The 13236-nt window shown below is 37.5% G+C and overlaps 1 protein-coding gene across 2 annotated transcripts in view; it reads left to right on the top strand.

Annotated features, from left to right (window-relative positions):
- Positions 1-12260, top strand: part of LOC106665486 — an 86531-nt gene extending 74271 nt beyond the window's left edge. For both annotated transcript variants that reach the window (XM_014391929.2, XM_014391930.2), the window contains exons 2-7: positions 7296-7421; positions 7487-7963; positions 8025-8375; positions 11035-11133; positions 11202-11696; positions 11786-12260. In XM_014391929.2, the coding sequence (XP_014247415.1) occupies positions 7296-7421; positions 7487-7963; positions 8025-8375; positions 11035-11133; positions 11202-11651 (1503 nt within the window). In that variant the 3' untranslated portion in view covers positions 11652-11696; positions 11786-12260. The remainder of the gene's footprint in view (positions 1-7295; positions 7422-7486; positions 7964-8024; positions 8376-11034; positions 11134-11201; positions 11697-11785) is intronic.
- The last annotated feature ends 976 nt before the right edge of the window (positions 12261-13236 follow it).

Genomic DNA, 13236 nt, shown 5'->3' with positions numbered 1-13236 from the left:
ACGTCGGCAAAAAAATGAAAAAAACCTCATTCTTGACAGCTCCTTACGAATTGAACAATTATCAGTACTACATTCAATAAAACAACCATGTTGCCTCCTGGGGATACACACAGGGGTCCCAAATACTCGCTGTCCTGCTCAACCATAATTCTCATCGGTTGGCAAGGCGAAGGACACCAATGAATGAACATATCGTGCAACCTTTCTCTATGCTGAACACCCACCAGCCCAAAATATAAGTTTCCCTCGCATGGCCTAATCTTAATCGGATGATACCTCTCCTGCTATTAAGTTCCTCCGAGGACCATCTATAGATAATAGTCCTATTAGGTGAGAGCTCTGCCAATCCGGTCTATGATTTATCTTTACAGTTCTACTTTTTTATCGAGCGCATTTTTTATCTCATTTGTTTCTTTCCACCGTTGAAAAAGAGGTCGGGGAAGGAACGTTATAAAACTTAGTCGATTTTCATTTTAGTGCGCACTTAGTTAAATTGTCCACGAGGGTTGATGGCCCTTTCATTTTGCGAACATCTCAGCGAGTCCCGACCTCTGATTCGGTTATGAGGTGTTATGAAAGGGGTGAAAGTCAAGGATCGAATTTTTTCCGAAAATAGCTTCTTTCTTTTTTTCGTTTTAACTAAGTTGACCCGAAATTCTGCTCTTCCGGTTACGTCTTTACCCTGGGCTCAGAAGGAAAAAGTAACAGACGAAAAACACAAACGTTGGATGTCGCAAGGCAAAACATTTTAAAACTTTGCCTATGAATCAATTGGCTTTCAAGAAAGTTTATTAACAATTATTTGGTCTGTGATCAAATCAGCTTTAAATGTTTGTTTAGTTCATTTTTTTTAATCGTCGATCAGAATCGATGGGCCGGATCAAAATTAATGAAACCTAGATCTAACCTGGAGGCTTTTCACTTTATTTTATGAGAGTAGTCTTAATTGATTTTCTAACTAAAGTTAATTATAAAATAATGAAGAACACACAAAACAAAACAAGCAAAGTAGTTTGTCTAAAAAAATTAAATAATAATAATAAAAATTTCACCACATTTGTAAGTATTGGCATACCTTGAAAATAGTTTAACAAAAATAAATAAATAAATGTATAACATTATTAAAACAGAACACACTCATTCATTTATTCACTCACTTTCTTTCTCTTTTAAACTCACTCATTCACTGCTCGCTCACTCCTGTATTCATTCATTCCCCCTTCTCCATTTCACTTACCCCCCCTCTCTCTCTATCTCTCACTCATTCTATCACTCTCTCTCTCTCTCTCTCTCTCTCTCTCTCTCTCTCTCTCTCTCTCCTCTCTCCTCTCTCCTCTCTCCTCTCTCCTCTCTCTCCTCTCTCTCTCTCAAACTCTCATCATCCACGCAATCACTTGCTCACTCACTTATTCCTTAATTCTCTTCTCGCTCCTCCTATCACAATCACTCATCACTCAAGCATGAAAATGCAAATGTGAATTTATTCATTCACTCGATTACCCCCTTCTCTCTCCTCTCTCTTTCCCTGTCATTCACGTTTTCTTTCTATTTTTCTCACTCACTTACCCCTTTCTTTCGCGTTCCCTCACTCACCACTTCCTTGCTCCCTATTTTTATAGATTGCCCAGCGGAGTTTTTTTACTATGTTTTTCCTCCTACGTTCTGTAGTTTATCTCGTGCTAGTTCGATTTTAATATAAACCCGTTCAAGATGAAAAAAGAAACAATTGAAAGCCGAAGGGCTTTAAACCTTTCTAATAGTGCCAAATTGATATTTTATTTTAAGAATTCTGAATGTGTCGTAAGGATAAATTTTGTTTTAAATATATCCATTCACTGTTTTGATGCATTAATTCAAACCAATTTCTTAAATATGCCGGCGTGTTGCTTAATTTTGACTTTCTGAATATCAGATACTAAAGTCGATGACTTTTGATCATCGCCTTGCTTAGAAAGTGATGATACCCGTTGGGCAATAATGACAGAAGGATATTATAAGAAAATTGAAGAAACGGTTGAGACAGAAATGAAAACGTTGCGCAATTGGCCGCATATCGAAACTGCTCACGACTTCCTGTTCTGAGTGGAAGCGACGTCTTCACGTCTCGAAGTACGTCTGCTTTTCGTCAAATCCCAATATGCTTTATTCAATTGATCCGAATACAAATTTACGGATTTAATCACGCGATCTAGAGGGCTAAATAGGTTTCCGTTTGACATAACACGGTAAACTTTTTCAATCCTCGTTGTTAACATTAAGCCCTATTGATCACGACACACTTACACAACTTTTCAATTGCTGCAGTTTTCGAATCGAACCTTGCGCTTACTGTGTTGCAAATTATCAATTAACTTATTGTGTAACTTTTTTTTAAAGATAATCTTCCTCCCTCTTGTTTTCTTGTTAATTCGAGCCCTTCTTGATAGACGGTATGTAATTATGCTGAAACGGTCGGCCCGGCTGAAGAGCTTTCCGCTGGCCAACGGTCATCTTACGCAACGTTTTCTTCCCCCGGTTACAAAATCATGAGCTTAATTTTGTCTCTGAACCATCTCTTTTATATTTTTTCTCATTACCTGACTTACCGCCTGAGAATCTATCGACATAACAGCCTACAAGAGCGTAATAACCTCCTTGTACCTACAGTTTTTAAGTTTTAGCATAACTTTTTATGAACTTCTTTTCCGTTCTCTTTTCTATTTCTCTATTATCTTCTTGTAGAATTTTTTTATTAAAAATTCAATAAACCCAATGAGACGAAAGAAAACCAGGATTACAAAGTGAATAACAGTAGAAAAGAAAAATTACAGTTATTTTAAGGAAAACGCACATATGAAATTTGAAGTTAACAGGCCGAAATGATTACAAGAAAAGAAAGAAAAATATTTCTGTGATTAATTGTTTTCTTTCAACGAACCAGTTGGGCAAGGTCCTGAGCCCGTGTTGCAATGTTAACCATGGGAAAGGTCCTACTTCCAAACAATTCAGACAATATTGGACGAACGACAAAGAATAAAGCGTATTATGGCTCCAGAGAGCCCTTGACAAAATGAAAGTGGAAACGGCTGTAGGATTTTTCAACAGATTGCCGGGCTGTTGTTAGTGTGCTAATTGGGGTTTAAACCTTAAAAATACTTCAGGCCTGTTGAGTGGATAAGTACACAGAGCTGCTCTGTTACACCATACCGGCCTTGTTCGTGAATTTTAGTATTGGTTTACTTATTTTAATACGGTGTCATAAAAAAAACGACCGATTTCATTTTTTTTAAGATGATGAAATTGTAATCCCCTATCGGATTTATTTGGTTTCCAAACCAATTAGATTTTATACCACTTTAATCCGTAGACTGTACTAAATAAATGTGTAAAAATTTATTCTTGCATTCAATTTTGTCTTAGAATTTGGTTAAAGAACACGATGGTAAAATGTTAAATTGTGATCATATTACGCTATTACTAGAAACGCCGTCGAAACAACCCAATTTGAAGAGGATGCTCTCTCTGAACGGACGGTGCGTAGATGGTTCCAGAAGTTTGAAGGGCTTCTGGTCGATAATCATCATTCGATGAGGAAGCACTGCGGGACTGTTGAGGCAGACCCAATGAAAAGAAGTACTCAAGCACTCATTGGTAAAAGCGCTTGGAGTTCCCCAATCTACATAAATCATGGACTGCATAACTCGAGGAAGGTGTATCGCTCATTAAGTACCTCATGATTTGATCATTGAGTAAGCCGCCGAGTAGAAATTTGTCATCGTCTTTTGAAAAAACCCAAATAACCTTTGGTTCATCAAAAGAATAGTGTAGATAAAAAGTATATTGGAGAAACCAAGACCGAGAAACAATGGCTAGACTGAAATCAGCCTGCTCTTCCAGTCACTAAAAAAGGGCAATTTGACAAATAGCCAATGCTCTCTGTATTTTGGAATTACGAAGGCATAATTAATTAGTAGTTCATTCTAAAATGTCGAACCATTGATACAAAACTTTTTTTGTGAGCAGTTTCAAAAAATGAATGATGTTTTGACCCAGCTTTACCCAGGATTAGTAAATAGATATCGGGTTTTTTTTTTAACAAAGTAGTATAAAATGGTCACTTCTGGACCACCTCCCCCCACTCCTCCACCTTCTTTGGAAATGCTGGGGCCACCTCCCCCCACTCCTCCACCTTATTTGGAAATGCTGGGGCCACCTCCCCCCACTATTCCACCTTACTATGGAGGAGTGGGGGAGGTGGTCCCAGTATCTCCTAAGAAGGTGGAGGAGAGGGGGGAGGTGGTCCCAGAAGTGAACGTTTTATACTACTCCACAAGATAACCCCCGACCACTTCTCGTTACACGAAGCAAAAAAATTACAGAATTGAACGGTCACCCTGCTTACAGTCCAGACTTAGCACCTTCCGTCTACCATCTGTTCCGGTCCATGACACATTATCTTCAATGGGAAAACTTTTGATTCTCTGGATGAGGTTCAAAATAGAGTTGCAGAATTCTTGGGTTCAAAACCCAAAGAGTGGTATTGTGAAGGAATCCAACACCTGGCTTCGAGATGGCAACAAACCATAGAACACAATGGTATAACTTTGAATATCAAAAAAAGTGACAAAATAAAATTATTTTTAAATTAGCAAGAAAAACGGTCATTTTTTATGACTCACCCTATTAATAATATTTTAAAAAAACTTTACAGAGGAAAATATAAAAAAATAAATTTGTTTAAAATATTTTATAATAAGAATCATAGGAAAGATTATACTATTTTATATTTTTTCCAATCCAAATTATGATTTAAATATAATTAAACAGAGTTGCACAGTGCGAATATTTTGGCCAAGGGTATGACGTCTAGCCCCGGAAGCTCCCATGTCTTTTTGAAGGCCGGACCCTGGGAGAAACGGAAGTCCGCCGATCTGTGGCGAATAGGATTAAATCTGCGTCCTGTTTCATTCGGGAAATTTAATTCCTATCCGTCTCCTGGGCTGTGAAAAGATCGTTTTTTTTATTTAAATAATTAAAATGAAATTAAAAATAATTAAAATGAAACAGTGGGCCAAGTTTGAACGTTTAGCAAGTGTGATAGTGAGAAGTGTACCCTTGGAATGAAGTCATTTTGGCTTATGACTTCACGTCCAAACCTCTACTTTACAGAAATCTTTACTTCATTAAAGAAAATAAATAATCGCAAAAAATACCAGCTAAGTTTCAAATGATTCACATCAGAGGCAGGGATAACCTTAAAAAATCGATCAACGCATAAATAATTAATTATGTAGAATGTAGAAGAAATGTAAATCAGGATTTCCTGTCGGATCATCCTGGTATGACTGTTCTTACTGGTTTTTGCGTTTGGCCCGAGTTCAGTATTTGGCCTGTGTGTTTTTTCGTCAACCTATCCCCTTTTGCCATGGTGGCAGGCATAGTGTGAACAACTGAGGGTTTCATTACTTTTTTAATTTTTGTCGACGTTTCGAACTTATTGTATTCCTTCTTCAGGCAAAAAATTCTAGAAAGAACAATTTCTAAACATTTTGTTCCTTCTAGAATGTTTTGCCAGAAGAAGGCAATAAATCCGAAACATTGCCATTTTGTATTCTCTAGAATGTTTGGCTGATGAAGGCAATAAGTCCGAAACGCCCCAAAAATAAAAAAAATCATGAACTGCTGAGTTGTTCCTTCTCTGTCCGCCATCCTTACAAATTCAACAATCATTAATGGTGTGATGATGTAAGAGTTAGGCTCATAGTCGATGGGTCGTCCTACTTTTGGTTCTTATCGGATCATCCTGGTCTGCCTATTCTTGCTGATTTTTGCGTTTGGCCATTACGCCGAGTTCAGTATTTGGCCTGTGCGTTTTTTCGTCAACCTATCCTCTTTTGCCATGGTGGCAGGCAGAGTATGAACAACGAGCAGTCCATTACTTTTTTTTTAATTTTTGGGGTGATTCGGACTTACTGTAGTCCTTCATCAGTCAAAACATTCCAGAAGGAACAAAATATTTAGAAATTGTTATTTATATTTTGTTCCTTCTAGAATGTTTTGCCTGATGAAGAAAATAAATCTGAAACATCGCCATTTTGTTCCTTATAGAATGGTTTGCCTGATGAAGGCAATAAGTCCGAAACTCCGAAAAAAAAATTAATTATTCTATTAAAATGTAAATCAGGATTCTTGGTCTGCCTAATCTGACTGGTTTTTGCGTTTGGCCATTAAACCGAGTTCAATATTTGGCCTGTGCGTTTTTTTCGTTAACCTATTCACTTTTGTCAGGAACTTGCTTTTGAAGTTTTGCCAGATAAAGAACACTCAGTAGTTCATGACTTTTTTTTATTTTTGGCGATGTTTGGGGCTTACTGCCTTCGTCAGGCGAAACATTCTAGAAGGAACAAAATGTCTAGAAATTGTTATTCCTATTTTGTTCCTTCTGGAATGTTTTGCCTGATGAAGACATTAAGCCCGAACTTGGCCCAAAATTAAAAAAAAAATCATGAACTCTGAGTCGTATATTCTCTGTCCGCCACCCTGGTAAATTCTCCAAACATGCTTCCGTCATCCGGCCGGCAAGAAACATAAACTATCCCCTTTTTTCATAATTTCTATATTACCGCCGATGGTTGACCTCGCCACAATGTTTCGCAATTTTTATGACACATTTGAAATATTAGACAATGGAAAATATATTTTTTTTTTTACAAAAATAACTTGAACAATGCAATCAGAATACAATAAATTTAAAAAAAATCATAAACTAATATGATCTCAAGATCAAATCAAATTTCTTCAACTTTTACTTAAGTACCTACGGGCTTCGCCGTCGGTCGTAAGTCCTTCTTCCCTGGCCCATTGGCACACTTATCCAAGCAAGTCTCGTAACCCCGTTATTTTTCACGTTGTATGATCCACTATAAAGCCTCCGCCGGCCGTTTGGTTCCGGGTTCAAGGCCGTACTTTCCATGAATTTTAATTTTCAATTAGCTCTTTTGTTCTATTTCTTGGTACACCATGGGAAAGGATGGGGGAGACGTTTTTGTCCGGCTTCCTGTGGAAAGACCCTGGTTATCTATGGGCATTAAAAATATGACAAAGCCAGCCTTAATCATAAAATTTCCCAAATTATTCTTGAATTATTCTTTATTTATATTCACTCGCATTTTCCTGCAAATATTTCTTGTACAAAAGTTTATTTAGCATTATTCTAGCAAGAACAAAGATATCAAGTCAAATAATAAATAGCTTTTAATAATAAATAAGTTTTTATGAAATTTTATTTTACTAATAGGAAACCTTTTTGATTTTAGACGGATCCTCAAAGCGGAGATGTGATGGATATAAGGGGCAATGGTGTGGGGGATGATGGAGGAGGAACATCCCCTCATTTCCAGCATCTTGGTCAGGATATAAATAAATCCATTTTAGCCCTACATGTAAGTTTTAAAAAAATCATTCATTATTTAGGTGCTAAGTTTAATTTTTTTTTTTTTCTATTTAGGAACTGCAAAATGAAGTGGGCGCTCTTCTTGAGTTCCGAGATGTTGTTATTGAGACTTTTCCCCAGTTGAAAGGCAAGTTGAGATCTCATGGAGGGGTGGGAAATAGCAGCAACGGAGGAAGCGCTGGAGGCAGTGTAGGCGGCCGTTGGGAGCCGGGAGTTAGGGTCAGAAGGAAATTGAAAGAAGAACCGCCGAGGTCTAGGTCAAACTCTAGGTCTAAAGGCTGTTCCGTAATCGCCGTGCAAGACTCAGGCTTCTGCACCGCAGAGTCTTCTGGTTCCAAGAAAACTATGGAGGAAGAAGAAGTCGACGAACTCTGGTGCCTTCTGGAACTCATCCAGTCCAAGGGTACGAAGCTGCGCATGGAAGTCGAATCCATGAAAGGTACCTGTTCACCTACGAACCATAACCGGTCAAGAAGTCTATCAGATCTTGAGTCTCCTAGCGACAAAGAAGAAGTCCAAAGGCTGATACAGGTAAAGTGATGAATAGTTTTAAACTATAAAAAACATTTTCTTATCGTTATTATTTTTATAGGAGAAAGAATTGCTTCTTGAAAGAATAACAGAAATGGAAGCAGAAAATGCTGCAAGGGCAGAGGAGTATCAGAGCATGTCCAGGAGAGTAGCTGATCTCTTAGATCAAAAGAAAAGACTGGAGGAGGCTTTAGGCTCTACTGCAACCGGAGTTACTACAACAAATTACCCCTCAACACCCCCTCATAGAAACCTGGGAAGACTGGACGGCGTCCTGTCCTCGTCGCCAGGTGATATTATCCCTTGCCCGGCAGGAGTCATCCCTGACAGGGAGGTCACTGCAGCCATTCTCAAAGAAAAAAATGTACTAGAACTTCAAAGGCACTTGATCACTACCACACATCAAAACCAGGTAATTGCTTTACGTGTACATTGTACTGTAAGTACGGTGTTGCTTGATGTTACGCTAAAAAATTGAGCAATACCCTATTGTAAGGTGAATAACAAAAATTCAGCCATGTAATAACACTTCAATAGGTCTATTTTTCTCTTTGTACCATTATGTAGCTCGTTCTTCGACATGCGAGTTATAATGAAGGCCATTATTTCCAACATTTAATTAATAATTCCAAACACCCCATTTTGTTTTGAGTTATGCATAAATTAAAATAAAAGTTAATAAAAGCTAAATTAATTAATACTTGTATTTTAGTAGTTAAAACATTGACACAAAGACTCATCGCTGTAGTACCTCAGCAGCCACAGGGTCTTCTGCACCTCGGCCTAAATAGATATATTGGGCTCCTCTATTTTTATAACTCACTGGCCAGCTTAATTGTGAATCAGGATATCTTCCGGGAAGGTGTTCCTCCTTTTTATTTTTCTGGCGCAATGCTTATTGCTACTCAGACTGAAAAACTAGCATATTTACCTAATTTTAAAGTCAGTTGGGTGTTCAGATTCATCCTGAAGATTCCAGCTACCATGCCCTTATCAGTTTTTGAACTGTCATTGCATCAGGAAGAATTTGCCTTTAGAGGTCTCCTTTAGCCCAATCTTCCCGTTCTGGTATGAGTACTTGGTACTTGATGTAAAGTTTTATTTTTGAGTAGTGGCATCAATTGACATGCCTCCCTTAGTTTCTATTGTTTATTGACCTATCCTTGCAGATGGTTGTCCGTTTATGTTAGCTGAGCTGCTGCTGTGGCTTCTGCTTGAATTAAAATATGGAGCAGTGGAAGGTTTATCACCTTTATGCTGCAGTTGGCATTGAACTCATACTTCCAGTGACACTGATACAAGCTTCGCTTTGAAAAATCCATCACATATTAGCCCATATGTCAACATTTGTTTTAAGACATAGGTTTACAACTATAGGGTCATTTTGGAGACCGCAGTAGCCGAGTGGTTAAGACATCAAACTCTCGGCAAGTTGAGGCTGCCATTGAAAAAATGACACCACTCAAAAAACAAAAAAGATAATTTTTGGGGTTTATCCCCAGTTTTGGTGCAAAGCCTTCTGCACTACCCCAGGTCATTTTGGCTCACTGATTAGTTTTAATTATATGTGAACTTCATTTGAGCAGATATCCCCAGATATTTGGTTTCCTTGGAGAATGGAATCGGTGATGTGTTGGGGATTGGAATTTTTAAGTTTCCAATCGTCCTCTTCCTTGTGAATGGAATCATTATGGTTTTGCGGGGGAGGGGTGTTAATAGATAGCTCCTCCCATTTACACCATCTTTTTACCAGGTTGAGAGCTCGTTGTACACAGTCCACCATGATGTCTGCATGACGGCCTTTTAGCAATAGAGCAAGGTCGTCTGCTTAGCCTAGACAGTAGAATCTTTTTTGTTCCAATATTTGTAGTTCATCAACCAGTGTTGTCAACAGTAGAGGTGAGAGAACCCCCCCTTGTCTTAACCCGAGTGGTTGCACTGCCCAAGATAGATACAGTTATCCTGTTCTTTAGGCTCTCTTCCATCCATTGGTAGTCCTTTTCCGAGACTGCCCTGTTGGTAATTGCTTTATATAAATACCAACAGGCTGTGATTGCATTGTTGAAAGTTCCCTCTATATCTATGAAGAGCGTCACTGCTTTTTCTATGGACTTGGTTATGTCGTCACACAGGACATCCAAGTGTGTGGGCTCCCTGGTTGTTATACAAATTGTCGCTCACTGAGTGGTTTGTTCTTTCTGCCAATGTGAACGAGCAAGCGAACTGTATTGTTTAGAAAATCAAATGTTTAAAAATTGAAAATAAAAAGAAAATAAAATAAAGAAAACTAATCTTCCAGCCGACTCCTCAAAGCTCCACAATTATTCAAAGGGGGAAAGTCAAGGGTCAGGACGGTGAAGGAAAACGGGATCAGGATACCCTTTACCTCGGTTTCTCGGAGTGCCACTGCCAGCAGGTGATCTTGCCATGACAATCGCCGAAAAATAAAAAAATAGAATTTTTCAATAATTTGCAAAACAGCACTAATGTTTGAGCAACAACGAATTTTCTCTCTTTGAGGGAGGATCATGATGATTTCTTGTCCTTTTTGTAATAGCAATGGGTAGATTCCATCCACTCACGGCTCATTATATAGGCGAAACTTGTCAAAAGCCCAGCTTATGGTTTTTGGTTGTACTATGATTGCCAGCTCCTCCCACTCTTCATTTGTAGGTATTTTTGGTTTGAGTGCTCAAAGAGTCCTTCTTGGATTATTTCTGCTCCTGGGAAGTGGTTTTTGCTCAGTAGGGAGAGTGTTTCTCCTTCTATGTTCATAAGGAAGTTTACCAGCCTCCCGGTAATCTCTGCCACAAGTTCTGTTTAGTTTTTTATTTCTTTATGTACTGAGTCAGGGAATGTATATATCCCGAGATTCCAACCCAACATACTAACAAATGGGTTTTTTATCTAAAAAAAAGAAAAAAAATCCAGGGTTGATTTGACTGTGTACAAATCCCTATTTTTAAAAACGTTATACTCTGAAACTTCAAGGCGCAACATCACTTCTCTTAATTTCAGTAATTTTAAAGAACTTCTAAAGTAGCATATTACAACATTCTTTATCTTTGTAGATTGTTCACAGAAAACTAGAAAAACTTGCTAAGGTAAAAACAGCTCTAACACAGCAATTAGAAAAGTTTAAAGAAGAAAATGAAGATTTAAGGTTTCAAGTAAGTTCATAATGAAATTTATTGTTTAAGATTTATTTGATATTATTAACATAATTGTTGTTTTATAGTTGGAGGAAAAGAGCATAGAACTTGAGGGCACGAGGGCTAGAGTGAGAATTTTAGAGAAGCAGGCACCTTGCATGGCCATAGATAATTCGACTACCAACCGCAGCTCTACGTCTGTGGAATTGTCTGACCACACGACCGCAGAGGACAACTCGAGTACAGAATCTGCTCATGGTACACCGTCTAGAAGAAAGCAGAAACCTTCTAGGATTCCACTCAAGGCTAAATCATCACCGTCGGCTCCACCTAATTCTTTAAATAAAGCTCGTGCAGCTTCTGCAAACCTGAACGGCAATCAAAAAACCTCTCCAGTACTGAAGCCAAGGAAGATTCAGGTTGCTCAAGACACTAACCTTTCACCGCCTCCTAACAACCAAAATGAGGGAAAAGTCCTTTATAACAGATTTGCAGCTATTGGTAACTGGCTGAAAATTTCTTCACCGTCTCCATAGCAACCAAGACAAGAGGTTGCCACTACCCCAGACGCCAATTTAACAGTAATTATTTTTTTTCATCAAGCATTTTACCTGATCTTATTCTTCTAAAATATCAGATATATAGTAAATGGTTACAAAATGTGTTTCAGGCAGTAGAGGCTGACTCGCTAGAAAGTTGTGCCGAGGCCCATAGCGACTCCTTAGAGCCTAATGACGACAGGAAAGACACCGAGACCGAAGGTGCTGTGGATGGTGCAACCTCTCGTTTCTTCGATTCGATTGAAATTGTTCAGCAAGGCTTTACAAGCAATGGCGGCGAGGCACTGGCCGACTCACTCGAACCGGTCGATCTTGTCTGATTAGGGGAACTGAGGGTGATGGAAAGCGACAGCATTTCACCCTCATCGCCCTCTTCTCGCTCAACTCTAACGGAACAAGACGACTCGAAATCTCAGAATATTTTCAAAGCTCATTTTTCCGGATTCTTCAGATCACTCTTTTTTCCAAAGTAGAATTCAAATGCAAAACAAGTGGTTAAATTTTCTTTATTATTAAGATTCTTTATTATTTCTTTATTAAATTACTGACAATGCAATGGTTTTGTTGAAAGTTTAGAACAATTCACACTTAGCATTTTTTTTTTTTTTACTTGCAACGAATATATTATTTCCTAAAAACCATCTGAGCTAGTCAAGTTGCAATTACTTAGATTAAGAATGATTCTGGAATACCATTTTTGTTTTTAAAGAATACTTGATACCGTTTCAAGATTCAATAAAATTCAAGGGGAATTTTTAAATAAAAAAGAAATAAAAAATATTCTGAGATTTCAAAACTTTTCAAAGAGGAATTACCAAGTTGTTATATTTTGTCATCTGCAAAACACCATACTTGGGGCATTTTCTCTGTATTCCTATGGTGTGTATTTCTGAAATAACTGCAAATGTGTGTATATAAATAAAACGGGTAACTGTGATAATGCTCTTTCGGATGCTGGAAAAAAAAAATCCTCCACTTTCAAGCGTATTGCTGCATGTTTCACAAAATAATTTCAACCAAAGCCCTCCGAAGAGCCCTTCTTCTATTGTCCTTTCCTTCCTTGTAAATAAGAAAAATGTGACTTAAAAAAAATTGACTGTTTTACAGTAAGATCATAAACAAAAATATATTTATAAAGCCAAAACGTTAGTCACCATGAACTTTGAAAATATCACTTTAAAGCTTTTTTTTAACATAACTTTTAATAAATTGACAATTTAGTTCTAAAAATAATCAAAAATCAATTTTTTTGTAGAATCTGTAAAATTTTGCCATATTTAGAAAGGGAAAGGATCACTTTTTTTGTAGAATAAAATTTTTAAAAAATAAATGTTATAATAAGAGAAATTGTATTATACCTCACTCACATTTTTGAGTGATCAAATAGTAAAAAATATTTTTTAGGAAAAAATAAACAAAAATTTTGCTCACTCTTTTCTAGACTTTTTTTAAGATGGACAAAGAAATTTAAAACAAGTTTGAATTTAATTATCAAAAAAAATTATTACAATTTTCTCTTGGAGGAGATTGATACGCTCTTCAAAAAAAAAAGTTTTTTTGT

This window comes from Cimex lectularius, unplaced genomic scaffold, assembly GCF_000648675.2.
Source record: "Cimex lectularius strain Harlan isolate CLEC.00 unplaced genomic scaffold, Clec_2.1 scaffold102, whole genome shotgun sequence".
NCBI classification, from domain to species: Eukaryota; Metazoa; Arthropoda; class Insecta; order Hemiptera; family Cimicidae; genus Cimex; species Cimex lectularius.
The sequence above is the reverse complement of the archived record's forward strand: the minus strand, read 5'-3'. Positions and strand labels throughout refer to the sequence as shown.